Source organism: Podarcis tiliguerta (genome assembly GCF_965153285.1).
Source record: "Podarcis tiliguerta genome assembly, chromosome: 11".
NCBI classification, from domain to species: Eukaryota; Metazoa; Chordata; class Lepidosauria; order Squamata; family Lacertidae; genus Podarcis; species Podarcis tiliguerta.
The window spans coordinates 2,074,698-2,095,690 of NC_139544.1; the positions used below are offsets into that span (position 1 = coordinate 2,074,698).

Consider the following 20,993-nt stretch of genomic DNA (forward strand, 5'->3'; position numbering starts at 1 on the left):
GGAGACAATGTCAGCTCTAAGGAAACTGAGGAAATGGATTGATAGTCATACCACAAATCTAGTCATATTTACTTGTCATGTGTTAATATTTCATTTTCACCACAGCCAAGATTGCAAATGAGGCTTAGCAGGCAGAGTCTGTGACTTGTCTCGGGCAGCTCAGCCATCACAATACATCAAATGCATGGCTTGCGATTAAATGAAACAGAAGGATGTTAGCCTATTGACATTTTAATCTACTAATGGTTTACTTTTAAGAAATAACCAGCAGCAAAACAGCAGAAGGGAAGGGAAATATATGCATGAGGGCTAAGCCTCTCCGCATTACCACAGTCAATTAAAACCCTTTCCAATTGATCCGCAGGCCCTTGGCAGATTACAAGGGCACACGCTGAACTCTTGGTGTCTGATTTGAATTCATTATGGCCATTTGCAAGCTTTACGGCTATCTGGCCCACCTCAAGAAGCGGTTTCCAGCAGAGACAGATGTTTGTTGTAACTAAAAGACTCAAAGAAACTCTTGGCCAGTTGTGTCACTACTTCTTCTCAGCCATCACCAAACATTTGCACCCCATTACTTAATTTTGGAAAGCAATAACACTGGGGAGACACCTTTAATTAAAAAATATGGTTTTTTTAAAAAAAAAATTGGAAAGCAATAGTAATTTCATTTAGCAAATCAGAATATTTCCTAGGTATTATTTAGGTATTGCTTTTCCAACATAACACAAAGCCCTGGTTTTGATTTATAAAGCCCTGCATGGCCTTTGACAGGCTGCATCCCCACTTAGGTTCCATCACAATATTTCAGATGACTCGCATCTCAAAGAGGGTTGATCTGTTATATCCCTTACATGAATAAAATCTAGTGACTGACTGATATAATGAACTCCCGGGCATATGTTGGTTTCTAATACAGAGGTTAATCTCCACTTAGGAAATACTGCATCTGCTGCCTGTCACATATGAAATGTTGTGTGTATTTCTTACACAAGCACCTGGATGGATGATGAGAAAAACATTTGTGCTGTGTTCAGTTTGCTTTACAACCTACTCCATCTTAAGGACCTAAGGAGAGCCTATTGAATCAGGCCAGTGGCGTATCTAGTCCAGCCTCCTGTTCTCGCAGAGGCCAACAAGATGCTTGGGGGAAACCCACAAGCAGAAGCTGCGCACCTGAGCACTCAGCCCTCCTGCATTTCCCAGCAAGTGGTATTCAGAAGCATGGTGGCCTCTGACCATAGAGGCAGAGCTGAGCAAGCATGGCTAGGAGTCACTTTTTCTCCATGTTGGTTGGCCATCGCTGTGTCCTGTGGGAGCAAGTTCCATCATTTAACTCTGCTCTGCACGAAGAAGAACTTTTTAATCTTCCAACATTCAGCTTCATTTGGTGTCCATGAGTTCTAGTGTTAGGAGATGGAGAAAAGCCTTTCTTGGTCCACTTTCTCCATGCCGGGCATAATCTTTGAGACTTCACCCATGTCACCTCTTTGTTGTTGTTGTTGCTGTTTAATCGTTTAGTCGTGTCCGCCTCTTTGTGACCCCCTGGACCAGAGCACACCAGGCACTCCTGTCTTCCACTGCCTCCCGCAGTTTAGTCAAACTCATGCTGGTAGCTTCGAGAACACTGTCCCACCACCTTACCTTTTCCCTAAACTGCTCATAGGGCAGATGCTTCGTCCCCTTGATTATTCTGCTTGCCCTTTTCTGAACTCTGTTATATCCTTTTTGAGGTGAGACAATTTCTTGTGTGTTTTGAATCCCCCCCCCCCAAAAAAAATTCTATTTTGATGGCAACCTCAGGAGTTGGCTAGAAGTTGTGTTTGGGGATTTGGGCAGAAGGTGGTTGCCATCTACTCACTAGCTCTACACGCCACCCTTTCCCCTTGTATCTTTCCTCCCTCCTCTTCTGTGTCAGTTTCTTGGACCCCAACTCAATGCATGAGTCAAATTAGTTCAGTTTAAAAGTATCCCTGTGCTTAAGTTGCATTTGTTGTTGCTCGAAGTTAGAGGAAGATATCTAAATTGTTCTTTGTCGTTGGCATTTCAGGGTCTTGCACAGTATTCTGTCCTCTTCTATGGCTATTACAATAACCAGAGAACAATCGGGTGGTTGAAGTTCCGGCTGCCTCTCTCCTACTTTTTGGTGGGAGTTGGGTCCATCGGTTACAGTTTCATGGTTGTCATCCGCACGTAAGTTTCTTCTGATGTTGATGAAATAAAGGATGGGATATATATTCACAGACTGATCCATATTTTTACTTAATATTTATTGCAGTCATACCCTGCTTGTCTTCCAAGATGCTCAAGGCAGCAGGCATGATTGTCCTTACCTTGTTTCACAAAACCTTGTGAGGTACTGTAGGTTAGCTTGGGAAATTGTGGCTAGTTCAAGGTTGCCCAGTAATCTGCATAGCTGAGTGGAGATTTGAGCAGAGACTCTCCAACCTAGTCCCATACACTAACCACTGCACTGCTCAGACTCTGTCCTTCTTCTCTCATCCTTGATGCTCTTGGCATTTAGCACTTACTGAAAAGCTAAATGCATAAAATCAATTCCAGATGAGGTTCCCTTTCCATCCTGCCCCCTCTTAGTACAGATCCCACCAAATCTCAAAATTAAAATTAAACCATTTCTCATTGTCAGCTTAAGTCCAGTTGCTGTATGGCAATCTAAACTGGAAGGTTGGGGTGTGGGGAGGGCAAGGATGTTTCTCTTGAATTTGATTGTATTGAATCCCTGGTGCAGCACCTTCAACAGCAGGATTAATGAATGTAGGGTTTGAGGTGCGGGGAGAAGGTGAGCAGGAAATCCTCAACTACTTTACTGTTATTTAACATTTTACAGCAAATGTTTATTTTATTACTCACTTTGGAACAAATTACAGTCTGGCAGAGGTGTCCTAAACCAAAATAGCATCACATTTTCTGTACAGCTAAGATGTGTGAAACAAATGTGTAACAAAGGGAGTTTCTTTTTTTGTAAAGTGTTCCATCTAGCACAGTGCTAAGTAACACTCAGAAATTACAATCATTCTTTCTTATCTGGCCTTGCGGGCTGGAGATGGTGGGGAGAAGAGAACAGGAACGTATGGTTAGGAATCCAAGTATGGAATAAATTGTAAATGGTTGTTCACAAGATGGCAGTGGTTTTTGTGGCCATTGCTACTAACCGTGAAACTTGAAAGCCTCCTCTTTGCTGGTGCTTTCTCTTTGAGAATCCCACACAGAGCTTGGCTCCACCATTGCCTTCCAGTTTGAGGGCCAGCCCAACCTTTGGTGATGCTGAGAGACAGGGAGGGAACTTTGCTGTGCGCCATGCAGACTGCCCTGCGTTCCCTAAATTAGCCTGCTGCTCTCAGGCCCTTTGATAAGATACCATTCCTTTACCACTGTTAAGCTAAGACTCGAGTGCCTGTCTGGTTAGCTTTTGTATATGGAATAGGTGTAGGGTGCCATCTTGTCCTTTGCCTCAGGAAGCAAAATACCTTGGGCTGGCTGGCTCTCTCTTTTCTTTGCACCAGCCTCCTGCTGCATTCAGTGCCCCAGCCTAGGACACCTTCCCTGAATGTTTAAATATATGAAGATGCTGCAGGTGCAGGTTTCCATGTTCACTTCAGGCATGATAAGAAGAAGGGATATAGCAAAGGAGCCCATCTTTTGCATGCTAAGGGTCCCAGGTTCAGACCCTGGCACCCCAGGGAAAGGGCCAGGGAAAGGTCAGTCAGTTAGCTGACTGGTAATTCATTAAAGGACGTCACACCCTCCCCACTTGTTTAATGCTCAAATCAAGGTGGGCACAACTCTTCCTTACACACTGACTCAGGGAGTGGGATCGCACTGGCTGGCCGCACACCCTGTCAGTCCTATATTATGTTTCTGTGAAAATGGGCTCTACATGTGTAGGGCTCCTCAGTGGGAAGAGCACTCGTGATTGGCCCAGGATTCCCCTTCATGTGAGGGAGCCCCAAATGCATGCACCCCCATTGACACGCATAGGGTCCATCCTCACTGAGGCTGAGCAGTGCAGCAGAACCAGTTGGGCTGCCCTAAATCTGCCTCTGGCAGATTCCTCTTTGTTCCGTGGTCTGCATGGCCAGGATACAGCCCACTGTGCAAATGTGAGAATCAGACCAGTTGCTCCACTCTCCTTTGTCTCTAGCCCAACTCCCACTAGTCTGCAGCTTGCGGAAGCTTCCCCACAAGAGAATGCTGCCTTTGGACTGAAAAATGTTGCCCACTCCCATTCTAAACCATTGAAAAAAGCCATTTATTTTAGTCTCTTCACTCCCAGAGTATGCTTGATTAAGGTACAAAAGATTTCACTTCAGAAGTTACCATTTTGTTTTAACCCAGTTAAGAGGGAGCCATTAAAAATATTTCTTTGATACTGTATTTGTGAAAATTCTTCCTACTGAATCCTCTCAGGGAATTATAGCTGAGTAGCTGCCAGCCACCCACTGGGCTTCTCCCCACCACCAAAAAATCCTTGCAGCACAATCCCTGGAGGCAAAACAAAAGGAACACCCTGGGGTGAACATGCACTGTATGTGTTAAATTTCCATCTGGCCACGAGATAATCTTGATCTATATTTAGGTAACCTTAAGAGCAAATCCTCTTATATTCTTTGGCTTGTTGATGATTTCACAGAAAACAATATGATAAGTGCAAAATCCAACTGTAACTGTGAGCTTTTTGTTTGCTTGGCTTTTTTTCTGGTAGTACCTAGAAAGGCATAACAACTGGGGAGAGAAAAGGGAGAATAAAATTGGAATGACATTTACAGAAATTATCAAAGTACAAATCAGCCATCAATATTCCCATCAGTCCATTTTTTTAGCTCTTTGACCGAGATACCTGCTGGTCTTAAGGGCCCCTCACTCATCCTTTTTATTGTGCATTCTTGATTATTTGTGTTCATGATGCTCTGTGGGCAGTCATATGCTTTCAATTCCATCCGTGGGTGTCCATACAGCTTCATTCTGAGTCAGCACATATCCTGTAACTTCCTGCTAAAATTAACTTTTCATAAGTGCTCTCGGGTTTGTTTGGTTTTCTGTCCCACTTTTGTTGTGCTATTGCCCCTCTGGACAGCAGCAGTGTGCTATAGCAACTGGCAACTAATAAGGCAAAATAAACCCACAATGAATGTGCTATTAATTGTGTGAAGAATGTGTTGTAGAATACACCCACAAAAATACACCAATCTGGAGGACCCTAAATGTGGCAATGCATAAAGTCACATTTTGGAGCACCATTCTCCTCCTCCACAATTTCAGTGAATCTCAATGATGTCTGAACAGGAACACCGCTTGGTGTCACAAACAAACACAGAGAAGGGCCACAGGCCATGCTGTTGGGTCCAGTGAATCCCAGAGGGACCACAGCTCAGTGGAAGAGACTCTGCTTTGCATGCAAAAAGTCCCACAGCCCTTGCGACTCCAGTTAAGTGGATCAGGTAGCAGGTGATGAGAAATACCTTTGCCAGAGGTGCTCACTCTGATGTAAAGCAGATTCCTAAGTTCCTTAATAGAGAAGTAGGTCCCACTTTATTCAGTGTGGATCACTCTCCAGAAAATGAGCATTGGATTGCAACTAATAATTATTTAACCTGCAGATTATGCAATTAAAGCTTCTTTTTTTAATGGTGTGACGTATGTTCATTAAATTGTAAGTTATACTTCCTCAGTTTCTTAAAGGAGCACCTGTATATTGAGATTCTGGCAATATGCAAATTTAATTAAACTTGATTGACTGAGTAAACAATTAGTCAGAAGCAGATGACCAATAATCAACTAAAATGTTTAAATCAGTTGACAGCCCTTAGAAAATAAAGCGAGATTTACCCCACCCCACCCTCCTGAGATCTTCTGAGGACTGTTTCACACATTGGTTTGCATCCAGAGCTGAGATCCGCAGAGTCCCAGGAGCACCAGAGGAAGGAGGCGCTGCTCTCAGGGAGTCCTCCTTTCCCTGCATCCCTCTGAAAGGCCACTCTGGGGGGGGGGGGGCTCAGCATCTCCTGAGCAGGGGGGGAGGTAGCACTGGCCCTGGGAGTGGGGGGTTTCTTCCATTGGAGTGACTTTGCTGAATCTCAGATCCATCTGTGATGGGGGAGGAGCAACTCTAGGCCCAACCCATTACATTTTTAGCATGTTAAAAAAATACTCCCCCCCCCCCTTTCAGAATGGCAAAGAATGCCCATGACGATGGTGGTGGAGATGATAACAGTTTTAACTTCAGCTGGAAAATGTTCACGAGCTGGGATTACTTGATTGGCAATCCTGAAACAGCAGATAACAAATTTGCATCAATAACAACTAGCTTTAAGGTAATGTATAAAGTCTGGTCTCAGGTATGAATGTCACTGAGGTTCATATAGTCGTTGCAGACAGAAAGTGCCACTTTCAATCCCTGGCATCTCCAGATAGGGCTGGAAATGTCTCCTGCTGTCAGTCAGTGTAGACAATACTGGGGTAGATTGCTGCATCTCTGACCCAGGGAGGGAGGTTGGCTTCCTGAAAAAAGGAGGGAAAAGAGACTGAAAGGCCTTGGAACAGATCTATGAGGCCTGGTGAATGAGAAGATCCTTGTCAACAGCCTGTAAACAAAGGTGGTTCTTGGATTCTTACTACGCAAACTGATTCTGAGGGAAGAGTCCCGGAAAAAGGAGGCCTGGCATATTCCTGCAGCTGCGGAAGCTGAGCACTGAACTGGCAAACGCAGACGCCTGAGCTGCTTGGCTTTCAGCCCAGTTTTGTTGTGCCACAGTATAGTTGGTTGGAAGTTTCTTTGCTTACTTATCCCATTAAACAACTTGCTGCTGTTAGTCACGCGTCAGGGTCAAACAACGTGTTACGCATAATGTGTAAAGTGAGCCACATCTCTTGTTTTTTAAAAATTAATTCTATCCCTGTGAGACACCAATTGCTATGTGGATTGCAGCAATCTTGGAGGGGAGATTGATCCCTATCTTTCCTACTCCAGCCATGACTCCCTGTTCCTTGTTTCAGCCAGCCAGCCAGCCTCTGAAGGATAAAGGACACGGAGGAAAGCCGTGTCCCTTATGAATGGCGTGAGTGGTCAGGCTTATACTGGAAGGGACGGATCTTCAAATAGTCTGCATTCATGGACAACCTGTTGACCTCCAGATGGTTTGAACAGTTCTGCTGGCTGGGGCTGATGAGAGTTTAGTCCAGGCACCAGGTCGGCGGTGGCTAATTTAGGCGAATGCTATTATGCTTCTTGATATCATGAATACTGATGAATGTTTTTCTTGTTTGTTTGTAACAAATACAGGAAGCAATTGTGGAGGAGCAAGAGAGCCGGAAGGAAGAGAACGTCCACTTGACCCGATTCCTGAGGGTTCTCGCTAATTTCTTTGCCTTTTGCACACTAGCTGGGAGTGGCTACCTCATCTACTTTGTTGTGAGGCGATCCCAACAATTTGCTTTGGAAGGCCTTGAAAACTATGGCTGGTGGGAGAGGAATGAAGTTCGTACCAGCATGTTTTGTTTTCTAAAACAGATGTATGTAGGAAGCCTGGGTTGTCTTTGCCAAGCAGGGCGATGTAGGGCAGGGGTGAGGGATCCTGTCCCCCTTGTTGAGAGCCACACTCCCTCAGGAGTCATCTGAACTCGGGGCAGCATGCTAGTGGTGGGCCGGAACAGTGGTTAGGGAGGCTTTTCTCTCTCTCCCTATCACTCAGCACCACCATTTTGCTGCTTGAGGTGGAGTACAAGATGAAAGCCGCTCCCACTTCCACATACAAAAAGTGACCATACTTGCAGTTGAATCTTGTGTCAACACTGGACAGCATATTCTCCTCCACTGTAAACCAGCAAACCCAACTCTGTCCTCCAACATCTTGCCATCACTTTGCGTCTCACAGCATCTGGTGCTTCAGACGCCTCACTCTGCCTAATGATCGGACTGGCTGTCACCGCCTTTTCTTCCCTTTTCTGCTATCTCTTTTCTCTCTTTCTCTCCCCCATCTCCTACCCCCTTCTCTCTCTCTCTCTTTGTACAGAAATTGCATTGTGCTTTCTCTCTCCCTCCTTCCCATAATGGATGGCAAAAGCAGTTTATGTGATTGTGAAATATTCAGATTTATGAATAAGGCAACCAAGTACAGGTGGCACCTAAGAGAAACACATGAACATAAAGTATACGTAAAAACTATACATAAAAATAAAAACTTGAGCTATGCAATAAATAAAAAACACATAAGAAACAGAATCTTAAATCTTGAGGGAGTTTATGATATGGCATCACATAGGGTTTGCTCTTTCCAAAAACATCCTCTTCACTTAATGGGCAAATGCCAGCCCATTTGGATCCTGGCCAGTACTGGATCTACTCACTCTTTAACTGGCAGGACAACATCTGCTAGGATTAAAACTGTTGAGGCTCTTTTGTTCTTCTTACCTTGCAAATAAGAAAGAAGACGAAACGATTTCCGACTATATCACTTTTGGTCTGATAGCTTCCATTCAGTCGGATTTCCTTACAATGTAAGACTTACGTTCTCTTCCTCTTCGCTTCTCCGTTTCCCATTGTTACATGTTTTACTTTATATATTAGTCTGACATCATTCCTATAGTGTAACAGGAAACACAGTCAGCTTGTCTGAATAGAGGACAAGGGAACTGCAGATTCAGCCTTAAGGAACTACATTACGTAGTTGATGTAGCTTGAAATGCCCACACAGCTGAACAAGAAGCCTGCCAAAGTCTACAAGGATACTAACAGTCCATAGCCTTCTTAAAGTGGATATGTGATAGCAAATAAAAAAGATTAAGATACATATTGCTTCTTGTATCAAAATGGTCATGAAAGCCTAGGTTGCACATCATAAAATAGCTGACAAGTTTTAAAAAATATTTCCTGTTATTGTAAATCACATTCTTTTGCAATAAATCAGAAAATGAAATAAGACTTGCGGAATGAATTCTATGTTAAGACATAAAGAGCTATACCTGACTAACTCATACTCAGAATTGACTCATTGCAATCAATGGGCTTGAGCTAGTTGACTAACTGAAGTCCATTGATTTCAGTAGGCATACGCTGAGTATGACATAATCAGGTACAATCTAGTACCGTATATTATATATATAAAAAAATAAAGCTGCCATTTCATTCGAAGCTGAAGAGACCCATAATGATCTCTTCTCTATCAGACTACACAGAATGGTTTTACAATGATGAGATGACATTGATTTTATTGGTGTAACCAAACAGTTCACACAGTGAAGTTGAGATGGAAAATCAGGTTTAAAATATCATTAGCAATGATGTTGAAGGCAAGTTCTCAGCACATCTAAGGGAGAGAAATCTCCATAGCATTGACCATAATTACTTAGCAGTATTATTTGTTTGCTGGTTTCCAGCAGGAGGTGTTTCATTTCAAACAACAGAAAGACGCGATGGATGCCAGTCAAATATTTAATTCTGCTTGCAGACACACTGAAGCTGTGGCAAATCATTTTGCTTCATAGGGTGGTGCTAGGGACTGCTTTTGAAAGCAACAGACTCTTTCTTTGTGAGAAAATGTATTCCCAGTTACAAGTCTGAGGAAATCTGTATATCATTGATTGGTTGCATTAGGAATATAAAAGGGCCATAAGATGCCCTAACAGCTGAGCCAAAATATCTACTTAGTTTTGGGATTTCTGTTACCATTACTGAAAAACAGTATGTTTTTCCATGTGGTTTAAAGTGCTGCCCTCCACATTTTGTCCCGGGCAGTAAAAGGCAGCTGTGGAAAAGCCCTGATGGACTCTTGAAGTGCTGCGCTGCCCCAGATGTTGCCTGCATGCACAACTTAGGGAAGTTCATGACTCTTGGGGGCCCTATCCTGACCACAGAGGGAACCCACAGGGCTTTAATTCAGGCCTGTACTCATCTGGAACCAAGACAGCTCCAGTTTTCTGTCTCATGTTCACTGACAAGTGGACACCAAGGGAGTGTGCGGCCCCTGGTATAGAAAGGGCCGGTCCCTCAGAAGTATCTTTGTGGGGGGCTCTCTTTAGAGGTCTCAGTTAGAGGAACCAAAAGGCTCCAGTTTGGGATGACCACCCCTGCAGATTCTGGTGGGTTTCTCCTCTTAGCTGCTTCTCAGAGGGTCATTATGACATTAGATGCAGTTCCTGCGTTTTAGCAAGCTCTCCTCCAGCCAATAGGAATGGTATGAGGCACCCACAGCTCGGCCTGCATCACAGGAGTGATGTTCTAGAAAATATTTTGGTGTCATAAGAATTGGAAGTGACGTCAAAGGTCATCTAGCCCAACTCCCCGCACCTGCCAGTTCAGGGAAATTGACGGCTACAGCTCCCTGAGAGGTGGTTCTCCAGCCTCTGATTAAGGACAGTCCATGGCCTCCTCCTGCTAAACAGCTTGCACCATCAGGATGCTCTTCCTAAGGTTTAGTTGAAATCCCTATCTTCTAATTTTAGCAGTGTTTTTTATTATTATTAAGGGTATTGTTTGTATTAGGTGTTTTATTGTAAGCTGCCATGGTTTTTTTAAAAATTAAACATAGGATGTAAATGCAAAAAAGCACAATAAAAAATAAAATTGCAGCAAATTCAGATAATGCGGCAGGATTTTTCAATTTGTTATGAAATGTATAGCTGACATCCTGAGTTATTCAGCAACTGATCATTTTGAACTCAATAGTAAATTGCAATAAATAACAAAATAGCCCATTCATCTGATTGTTCAGCTAATTATATAAAAACGAAAATATGTTTCCATGAAAGAAAACTTTTATTCTTGCTTTCTGCAGCGAAGATGTTAGATTACCATCATGGCCCAAACAATGGGTAGCCAAACCATGATTTATATGCACTAAACTGTTAATTCTTAATGAAAGTATAATTTTAATAGCAAGCAGTCAAGATTAAACATTCTTTATGGTGCTGTCATGCCAGGGAATACTTAACACTAGAGTTTAGATTTGGCTGTAATCTCAGCCTTGTTTACTGAAAATCATAATACCACACCGAGGCTGGGGAAACACAGCTGCTTTATAGACAACAATTTTGCAGGCTTCACAATCTGGTGCTAAAGGTTACTCTTTGATGGCAGTTAATCATTCTCTCAGCTGTATTTTCTTGTTACTAGTTTGTTGCTACTAGGAACTAGAGGTCTGATGAATGGAATGAATAATAATAATAATAAATTTGATTTATATCCCGCCCTCCCCAGCCGAAGCCGGGCTCAGGGCGGCTAACAACAATAAAACAGTACAAAAGTTTGAATTTATTAATTTATTAATCACAGCTACACAATTAGATTCTTTAATTTACTTACACTATTTTTATACCACTCTGGGGCACTTACAACAAGAAGACATAAAAATATAATAACTGTCAATAAATCAATAAAAAAACAAATTATATGTGTATGTGTGGGGCAGCAGGCACACTGTATAACACAGTATTACTAAGAGCAGATCTAAAATTCCATATATCAGTGTGTGCACATCCAAAAAGCCTTGGAAAATAAGAAAAGGTCTTTAGCTGGTGCTGAAAAGAATTTAAGTATGTGGACACACATACTGTCCCATTTCTTGTTCTGTGCAGACCAAGGATGTCATGATCTGTCAATTGCAATTCGCTCAGTTTCTCATTCTCCTGTCTTAAATTCAGTTCTATAATCTACTGCAGCATTTGCAGTTTTTTTAATCATCATGAATTCTTTTTATCATTTTACTGTGAATTTCACTGAATATGTGGTTTTGACTAATGTACAGATTTTTGCAAGCAATTTCTCTTAGTGCATTTTTGTATGTTTTTTTCACTGATATATTCATTTTTATGCACATTTTGCTGTGATGTTATGCATCTTTGTAAACATTGTTTGTATGGAGAATTACATCGCACAAAACCGGGAAATGATGTAAGAAGCTTTTAAATCTACTTTAAAACAAAAGCAAGGTTTGGTGATCCACTTTCTTTGTATACTAGGTGTACTAAAGCGATGCCTCTCAGGTTATAGACTGGAACTCCCATCATGTCTGCCCATGGACTCTGCTGGCTGCAGCTGATGGGAGTTGGAGAACTGATGCAAAACATCAGTGCTGAAGGGCCCCATGTTGGCTGCCTATGTACTAAAACTGCTAGTAGCAGAGCACAGGTAACCTTTTAAGCTTGTTTCTCCCCTCCCTCCCCAGGTAAACATGGTCATGTCCCTCCTGGGAATGTTCTGTCCCACTGTATTTGATGTCATCAGTGCTCTGGAAAACTATCACCCTCGAATCGCCCTCCGGTGGCAGCTGGGGCGCATCTTTGCTCTCTTCCTGGGCAACCTGTACACATTTATTATTGCTCTCATGGATGAAATCAATCTCAAGGCAAGTTGGCTAATTTTTACATGTCCTGTTTATTTGCAGCTTTCTAGAAGAAGGTTCCAGTTTGAACTCTTGAGCTCCAGAAGGTTACAAAGATATACTTCTATATTCCAGTCCAGCTAAATTAGTCACAAATAAGTCCAATGGAAACCAAGAGAACAAGTGAGCTTCCCTTGGAATTAACCATGACTAACATTAGCTGGCTTAGGGACAGAGTATCCCTTCTGTCAGTAAAGGTAAAGGACCCCTGGACAGTTAACTCCAGTCAAAGGCAACTATGGGGTGCCGTGCTCATCTCTCTTTTTGGGCCGAGGAAGCTGGCATTTGTCAACAGGCAGCTTTCCAGTCATGTGGCCAGCATGACTAAACTGCTTCTGATGTAGATGAAGGGGCCAAAACCCATGGGAGGAAAGGACTGGTGGGTTTTGCTGGTTCACCTGCCCACACTGTCCTAGAGGGTCTCCCACCCTTTTCAGGGAACTGGGAGCAGGAAGGGCAAGGCTCAGTTGGTGAAAATCACCTCCCCGCCTACCTCTAAAGTATTTAGCTATTTCTGTGTAGCTAAAATGGAAAGGCTACGGGGGGGGGGGGGGTAAGTAGTAGTAACAACCACCACCACCATAGTGCATTTATATAGTGTTGATCAGGGCAGTCCAACGTTTCATACCAAGTGGGCCGCAAGAGTGTGTGTGTGTATATTGTTGTTGTTTAGTCATTTAGTCGTGTCCGACTCTTCGTGACCCCCTGGACCAGAGCACGCCAGGCACTTCTGTCTTCCACTGCCTCCCGCAGTTTGGTCAGACGTGTGTGTGTGTGTGTGTGTGTGTGTGTGTGTGTGTGTATATATATATATATATATATATATATATATTACACTAGAGGTTTTCAACCTTTCTGAGTTCATGGCTCCCTTGACCAACTATATTCTTTCTGCGGCTCCTTTGTAGGGCTCAGGAGCCCAGTTAGGTCCCCCCTTGCCTGCAGAGCTGGCAGCCCCTCAGCCCTTTTTGAGCAGCTTCCCTCAGCCTCCCCTCCTCTTCCTTCTCCTTGGGAGCCCCAAAGAGCAGGGCCTCCCAGAGGCAACATTCGCCTGCGGAGCTTAAGGCCAGGGCTGCTGCAATAAACAGCTGTGCAAGCCTTTGGGAGGCAGAGATGCAAGAGGGCTTCAGAGGAGGGAGGGAAGGAAAGAGGGACACCCCTGCGGCACCCCTGACCACCCTTCAGGGCACCCTAGGGTGCCACGGCACACTGGATGAAACCACTGTATTACACAATTAATAATGTATGTACTTCTGTTAACAACACACGAGACCCAAAAAATATTTTGTAAGCGTTTAAGATGTTTCTTCTTGAATGTTGCGTAGGGCTGCCAAAAATGGTCTTGCGGGCCAGACCACCTTGGTGTTGATGCTTCATGCACATTATCTCATTGGTTCTTACAACACCCCTGTAAGGTTGTGGTGAATACTGTTCTTTCTGTCATAAGTCAGTCTAAGCAAAAGTGGCTTGCTTAAGGCCACCTACTGGGTTCATTGGAGAAATAATCTCTAACGATTGACACTAATTAGCTACTGAGCCAAAAGCCCTAAACAACTTGGGACCAGGATATCTAGTTGTTTGTCTCCTCCAGTCAAGACCAAGCCAATCTTGCATGCCTTCCAAGGAGATCTAGTTGGTCATTCCAGGACCAGTGAATTGCCCTGGCTGATCCTGGCAACAGCATGGAAGTGGGTATTCCCAGGAATGCCCTCCCTTGGGTGGTTTGTGAGGCGGAGTCAGCAATGACTTTGAAATGCATCTTAAAGACCTCTGTGTTTACCCAGCCATTCCTGGAATCTGACTCTTAGTTTTTAATTATGTTTTATACACTGTTTCAATATATAGTTGTGTTCCATTTTATTTCACTTTTATGAAATATTATTGTCTGTTGTTATATTTTTATTGTCTTTATGTAAACCTCATAGAGATTTTTATTATATTAAGTGGCATAAATTTTTAATAAATAATGATCTAAACATTGGACTCTCTGGTTTCTAGCCAGGTCTGTAGCCACCACATTCCCCCCTACCCCTCGCTGCAGCCTCTGTGTAATTTGATTTGTGCTATTGAAAAAGTCTCCTTTTCCCAGCTGGAAGAAGAGAAGATTGTGAGGCAGAACATGACAATTTGGCTAACCAACTTGTACAACGGGACCCTCCCTGAAAACGTCACTGGCCCTCCCCCCCACGTGAGCCTTGCGGATGTCCCGAGAGGCCCCTGCTGGGAAACAATGGTTGGTCAGGTAAAGCCATTTTGGGAAAAACAACAACACCCAAAGCTTTTTTAACGATGCTTGCTTCCTGATACTCACAAGAGTATTCATTCTTAATGCATTCTGGCCTCACAGACTTAACTTTCAGCCCGGAATCTTGACAAATGTCAAGAGAAGGAGGAAGGATATTTTGTTGCTTTGATTCCAAGTCCTGGCCCCAAGAAATAGGCGTGGATGAACCCATATTTCTGGGATCATCAGCCTCCTCCTAGTCTGGGGTGGGGTGGAAATCGCAGCTCACCCTAATAGAGGGGATCTATGGTTCGAAATTTGGGGTCTGCAACGAGACTGCTCTGGTGTTTTGGCACTGAGTCATGAAAGTCTTCCTGACTTGAATTACAATCCTCCTCCTCCAGCCAAATCCCTGATCGCTACCTTAGCTGTGATTGAAGTAGTGTCAGGGGGCAGCAACACAAACCACAAACTTAAGGGAAGCCCAGTATATGGAGACATGCCCTCCTGTGGATGGATTATTTGGTTTGGCCAGAGGAGGCCTAGTCTATAATTCCGTCTCAACCTTTACTGCATGGTCTTAAACAAGTCATGATATCACAGCTGGGCTATCTCCCCAGGATGCATCAAGCTCTTTGTACCATGAAATATACAATATAAATATATGAGAAACAAAACTCTGACCTCTTTCCTAGTTGTTTAGAGCAGATTGAGAATGAATGACTGGGAACATCCACTTCACAATGATGAAAGGGATTCCATTTAATAGTGTGCCTGAGCTAGGTAGCATATTTGGATATAGTCACACAGTAAAATTAGCCAAGGATGTGCATTTTTCCTTCTGTATCAGAATTTGGTATTTTATATTTTTCAATTTTTTAAATTATTATTGTTTAGTGGTACCTCAGGTTAAGTACTTAATTCGTTCCGGAGGTCCTTACTTAACCTGAAACTGTTCTTAACCTGAAGCACCACTTTAGCTAATGGGGCCTCCCGCTGCTGCCGTGCCGCCGGAGCCCGATTTCTGTTCTCATCTTGAAGCAAAGTTCTTAACCTGAAGCACTATTTCTGGGTTAGCGGAGTCTGTAACCTGAAGCGTATGTAACCTGAGATACCACTGTATTGTTATTCTTACTGTACCCCACCCTGGGATTATTTTTTTGCAAAGTGTGGGTAGTAATTTTTTTAAAAATAAACAATCACAAGCAAACAGGTGATAGTCTCATACTGTGTATGCATCATACATTTAAAGCATGTTCCAAGGAATACTGGGAACTGTGGTTTGTCAAGGGTGCTGGGAATTGTAGCTCTGTGAGTGTAAACTACAGTTCCCAGGATTCAATGGGGGGGGGAGAGAAATATGATGTAAATGTGCATTAAAATGTATGGTGTTTAATCAGTCTCTATCTACACATGGATTGCACTTTCTTCCCTAAGCAACCAAGAGCTTTGTGGCACCGTTAAAGTGCACAAGCCTGTTGTTTTTGCTGCAACAGACTAACATAGCTGGCCCCCTGGAAATTCTTTTCTGCACATGACTATTCATTTAATAAATTCTTTCCCCTCTGGAAAAAGTGGGCAAAGGACCCGGGGAATGCTCTGAACACTATATTTCTGAAATTTTACAGAGGGGCAAAAGGTGTCTGGGAGGCAATGGGCAAGAGGATTCAAGATTATTCTGCTGACAAAGCACTTTAGGACAGCATCCTGCTCCCCATTTAGCATGCGTGCAGAATGTAAGAGTCCTCTAAGTTTCTTGTAAGTGTTCCAATGGCCCATTTCAAACAGCAGGAGTGAATGGCAGGAGGATAAGCAGCGTCGCTTCCTTGGCGTTTGCCAAACGCTCTCAATAAAGAAACAATCCGACCCTTCGCTTCTAAAAAAGAAAACTTGTTTCTGCAGGAATTTGTGCGGCTGACGGTCTCTGACACTGTGACGACCTACATCACAATTTTAATTGGTGATTTCCTAAAAGCTGTCTTTGTCAGGTTTTTCAATTACTGCTGGTGCTGGGACTTGGAATATGGCTTTGTGAGTATTTGACTTCTTGCTCCTCCTCCTTTAAAAAATGAATTCTTTCTGAAATAATAACAATAATATAATGCAAATGTTCCAGTACTTGACACTGTACTATGCTGTATTATACTATACTAGCGGTCCTACACGATATTGTTGAATTTATGGAGAATATATGGGAAATGCCTGGTTGAACAAACTACCATAAACTATCATTAGAAATGTAATGCTGATAACGCCTTGTCAATCTTATCTTTGCCTGAAGAGCTCCATCTACAGAGTCCACTCCCAAGAAAGATTTTGCATTTGTTTTTCATAAGGAAAAGGAACTCAGGGGATGCCATGCTGAATGAGACTGAGGTTCCCCAAGTCCAGGATTCTGTGGTGGCAACAGAAAACATCCTGGATATGTTTGAAATCTAAACAGAATGACACAGACAAAACATTCCATAGTAGGGCAGCACCTCTATTAGTCCAGCCAAAATGTCACAAGATAGGCAACAAGCTGCAGCCAGGTCTTCAAAATGCAAGTATCCACCTAGTTCTCTTTAGGCATCCAGTCTCAGCAGAAAATGGCCCAAAGTGAGGATGGGGCAGAGGCAGGCAAGCCCAGCCCCCTCCTCCTCATGTGCGCAGGCTCCACTTCAGATCTCGCTGATCATATTCCATAAGAAAGGAGGCAGCACCTTCTTTGTATATCATGTGTGTATTGCCTGCTATTTGTTCTGGGCCAGCAGCAAGGCATTTGTTCTTTAATGGTGCCAAATGAGCCAAGTATGATTGATTGATTGTCTTATTTGAGATTTAATGACTGTGACTTGTCCAATTTTCTAACCTCGCCATTAAGGGAGCGCTTTGTATCAGGGGATTCTGATGGGCTTTGTGCTGGTTTGCCAACACAGAGCATCTGAGGCCAGCCAGACGTTTTAGGTTTAGAATGTAGACAATCACTTTTTTGGCTGGGCTCTTGTGTTTTCAACAGCTGTGTGGCAAGCAGCGATTCAGCATATGGAGTTTCCCCCCAGCACCTCATCAGTCAGGAAAACATCCATTGGTTAATTTAAATATTTGAATATATATTTTCTGCTTAAAGTACATCTGTTAAAGACATAGAAGTCACGGCCAGCAAAAAGCTTATAACTATATTAAGGAGTGCTCACACTTCTTTAATTTTAACTTTTTAAAGGGAGGAATTCAGTGTAGTGCTAAGCAGCTCACTCCATCAGAGCCAGCATTTCTGCTTTCCTGGGAGAACGATCTGCCCTCTCCTCTCCCTGGTGCGCTTCTCGGGGCTCTTCTGACACCCCCCAAACCAACTGGGGGTGCATTAGGGGAAGGAGGGAGGGGAGAAAGCCCCATAGCGCTAGTGGAAGTTTTCTCCTGGCAGGACTACAGTGGCACCTTGGTTTACGAACTTAATCTGTTCCGGAAGTCCGTTCTTAAACCAAAGCGTACTTAAACCAATGCGTGCTTTCCCACAGAAAGTAATGCAAAATGGATTAATCCGTTCCAGACAGTGAAAAGCAACCCCGAAAACAGCAATTTCACATGAATTTTACTATCTAACAAGGCCATTTCTGGGTTAGGGTTAGAGTTAATTTTAGGACTGGGTTAGGGTTAGGGTAAGGATTAGAATTAGGGTTAGTTCAGGGTCAGTGTTGTTTTATGTTTTCTTGTGATTTTGATTCATTTCCCGTTGGCTTGCTGGGGAGCGCCTGGCTGCCTTCAGGTGGTACAGGGGCTCTAAGATGCAGCTTCCGGGCTGCCTCCACCCTCCCCGACCCCAGCAAATATGCAGCCTGGCTGCGTGCAAGCAGGGGCGGGGCGGGGATCCCTCAGCTGGAAGGGAGGCTGAGTGACAGAAGGCTGTGCCAACAAAACAGAAGTGTACCCCTGAACGTCCGTTCGTATGCCAAAAACCCCCACAAAACCCCCAATGCAACCCAGAACACTCATTTCTGGGTTTGAAGTGGTCATAATCCAAAATGTTCATTAACTAGGCTGTTCGTAACCCGAGGCACCACTGTACTTAGTTGAGTCCAGACCATAACTTGGGTGCTGCGCCCCACTTTCTGCCCCCATAACAATGCCCCTCATTGTGAATACAGATAAAATCTCAACCTAAATTAGAGGCACATATGTAATTTGTTATTTGTGGATCTTTTGGACTACAGGTTCCATCAGCCCCAGGCAGCAGAGCCAATGGCGAGAGGTCATGGGAGTTGTAGTCCAACAGGGCACCTGGAAGGCTAGATCTGGTTGGGGAAGGCTAGAGAAACTGTTTCCATATGCTACATATTTTGGTTCAGTGAAACAAAGCATACATAACAAAGTTCAGTTTTTATTTTTGTACAGTTTAGTGTGGGGTTCAGAGGCAGAAGGGGGAGAACAGTTCTGTGTCTGAGATTGAACTTTCTGACAACATCTATGACCTGAAACGGAAAGAAACACTGGTTATTACTTGTTTTGTACTTTAAAAAAAACCTAAAACTCATTTTATTGTTTAAAAATCAACATGTTAGATTCTATTACATCTATTATAGTGCCATGCAGGCCTAGAACTCTATATTAAAAACTCTACAATCAGGTGTCATTTAAATATTATTTTGCATATGTGTTTCAGATTATATTATTGCCCCGGTTCTGGAGATTTGTTCATTTGCTTGAGGAAAAACTGTTCCTAATGCAAAATGATCAATATGCAATCTTTGCACATTGTTTTAAAGCTTTGTTGCAACTCTAAGAGAATTCATTATGCTTTCCCTTCAGCCTTCATATTCAGAATTTGATATTAGTGGGAATGTGTTGGGCCTGATCTTCAATCAAGGCATGATCTGGTAAGTGTGTCTTGGTGGAATCCTGCACGAGAGATCTTGTAGAAGTGGCTGTACTTATGGTTAAGGTTTGCCAGTGTGACTGAATTCTTCTGCTTTGCTTGTCAAGTCTCTGATATAAATGTGGAAAATCACACTTGTCACCTCTGGTCTTGATTCTCCACTTCATTGTACCAGCTTTACTGTGGTGTGACTTCACTGAAATCATGCCTGGATGCTGTGAAATAAGCTGTTATAAATTGAGAGTAACAAATGGTGACTCAATCATGAGTCCTTCTCTGAAGACATAGTCATGTTGGATGCCACCTTTCAGGTGTGACAAATTCAGCTATTGTTGTTGTCAGACTTTTGGAATATACAGGGCATATACAGGGCAATCATTATTAGTTTCTTATTCGGTGTTGCTTCCTTGCTCCTACATTTGGCTCCTCCAATGTGACAAAAACACAGGAGGCTATAAATATCGTGGCAAATCATGAATGTGGGAGTTGGTGTTTACCTTTCAAGAAAGATCCATGCCTTCACACTCCACCATTGGCAAGCACTGCTGTGAATCCCCCTGACCTCAATGCTATACGATAGACATGTTTCTGCGTTTATGCTGTAATAAATTCAGTTTGACCCTTCAGCTACAGCAGTCGATTATTAATTTAGGAATAAACTATTCAATTATGAATAAAACAAACAATTATAAAGAAGCAGGAACATAGCTTGAGAGTGGTTGGTTGGCATCCCTGTCTTGGGACACAATGGAAGAATATGCCTTTGGAGGTAAAGTCAAACTATTGGAAGGTTACAGCACCTGTTGTGGCTGTAGAGACATGGGAGAGATATGCTTGGGAGAGTTTCTCCTAGATCCATTCATGTCACTGGAGGTGTAGAAGTTTGTAGTGGCCAGGAGGGCTCTCTTCCAGTTTCCACTGGTACACCACCTACAACCAATCCTGGAAAGGACGTGATAGTGCAGGTCTTGGCAGCCTCTAGACTGGACTACTGCAGTGTGCTCTGTGTGTGCTGCCCTTAAGGTTGATTTTGAAATTGCAGCTAATGCAGAATTCTGTGCCCCAACGTTTGCCCAGAATAGCTCCACATCAGCATATTACACATGTGGTAGTTTTGACCTTTCAGCTACGATATTGAACTATTACATTAAGGAGGAGAATAGTGAAATACCAGAAATTATTTTTTCAAATATATTACTCACCCCATTTCATTCAAATATTAATTTGGGGACAGGTGGGGGGGGGCGCTCTAACATCAGATTACATATGCATTCCCAGAAACAGATGACATCAGCTTTCAATGCAAACTGAAATTTGCATAAAATGTTAGGAAAAAATCTGATGGTTACCTCAAAATTAAGGTCATACATTTTCATAATGTTTCTTCTCTTTTGTTTGGTATAATTCCATTTTAACTCTACTAGATCCCAATTCAGTTTAATCCATTCTATACCAGGCAGACGAGAAAACAAGAGCAGAGAAAAACTACATGAGCTCCCTATAGTTTAATCTCACGCTTTTG

At 43.0% G+C, this 20,993-nt stretch overlaps 1 protein-coding gene across 4 annotated transcripts in view; it reads left to right on the forward strand.

Annotated features, from left to right (window-relative positions):
* TMC1 (transmembrane channel like 1) overlaps positions 1 to 20,993 on the forward strand; it is a 65,427-nt gene that overhangs the window by 22,635 nt on the left and 21,799 nt on the right. For all 4 annotated transcript variants that reach the window (XM_083403377.1, XM_083403375.1, XM_083403374.1 and 1 more), the window contains 7 exons: positions 2,051 to 2,193; positions 6,188 to 6,332; positions 7,301 to 7,495; positions 12,180 to 12,359; positions 14,485 to 14,637; positions 16,522 to 16,650; positions 19,405 to 19,472. In XM_083403377.1, coding sequence (XP_083259503.1) covers positions 2,051 to 2,193; positions 6,188 to 6,332; positions 7,301 to 7,495; positions 12,180 to 12,359; positions 14,485 to 14,637; positions 16,522 to 16,650; positions 19,405 to 19,472 — 1,013 coding nt within the window. The remainder of the gene's footprint in view (positions 1 to 2,050; positions 2,194 to 6,187; positions 6,333 to 7,300; positions 7,496 to 12,179; positions 12,360 to 14,484; positions 14,638 to 16,521; positions 16,651 to 19,404; positions 19,473 to 20,993) is intronic.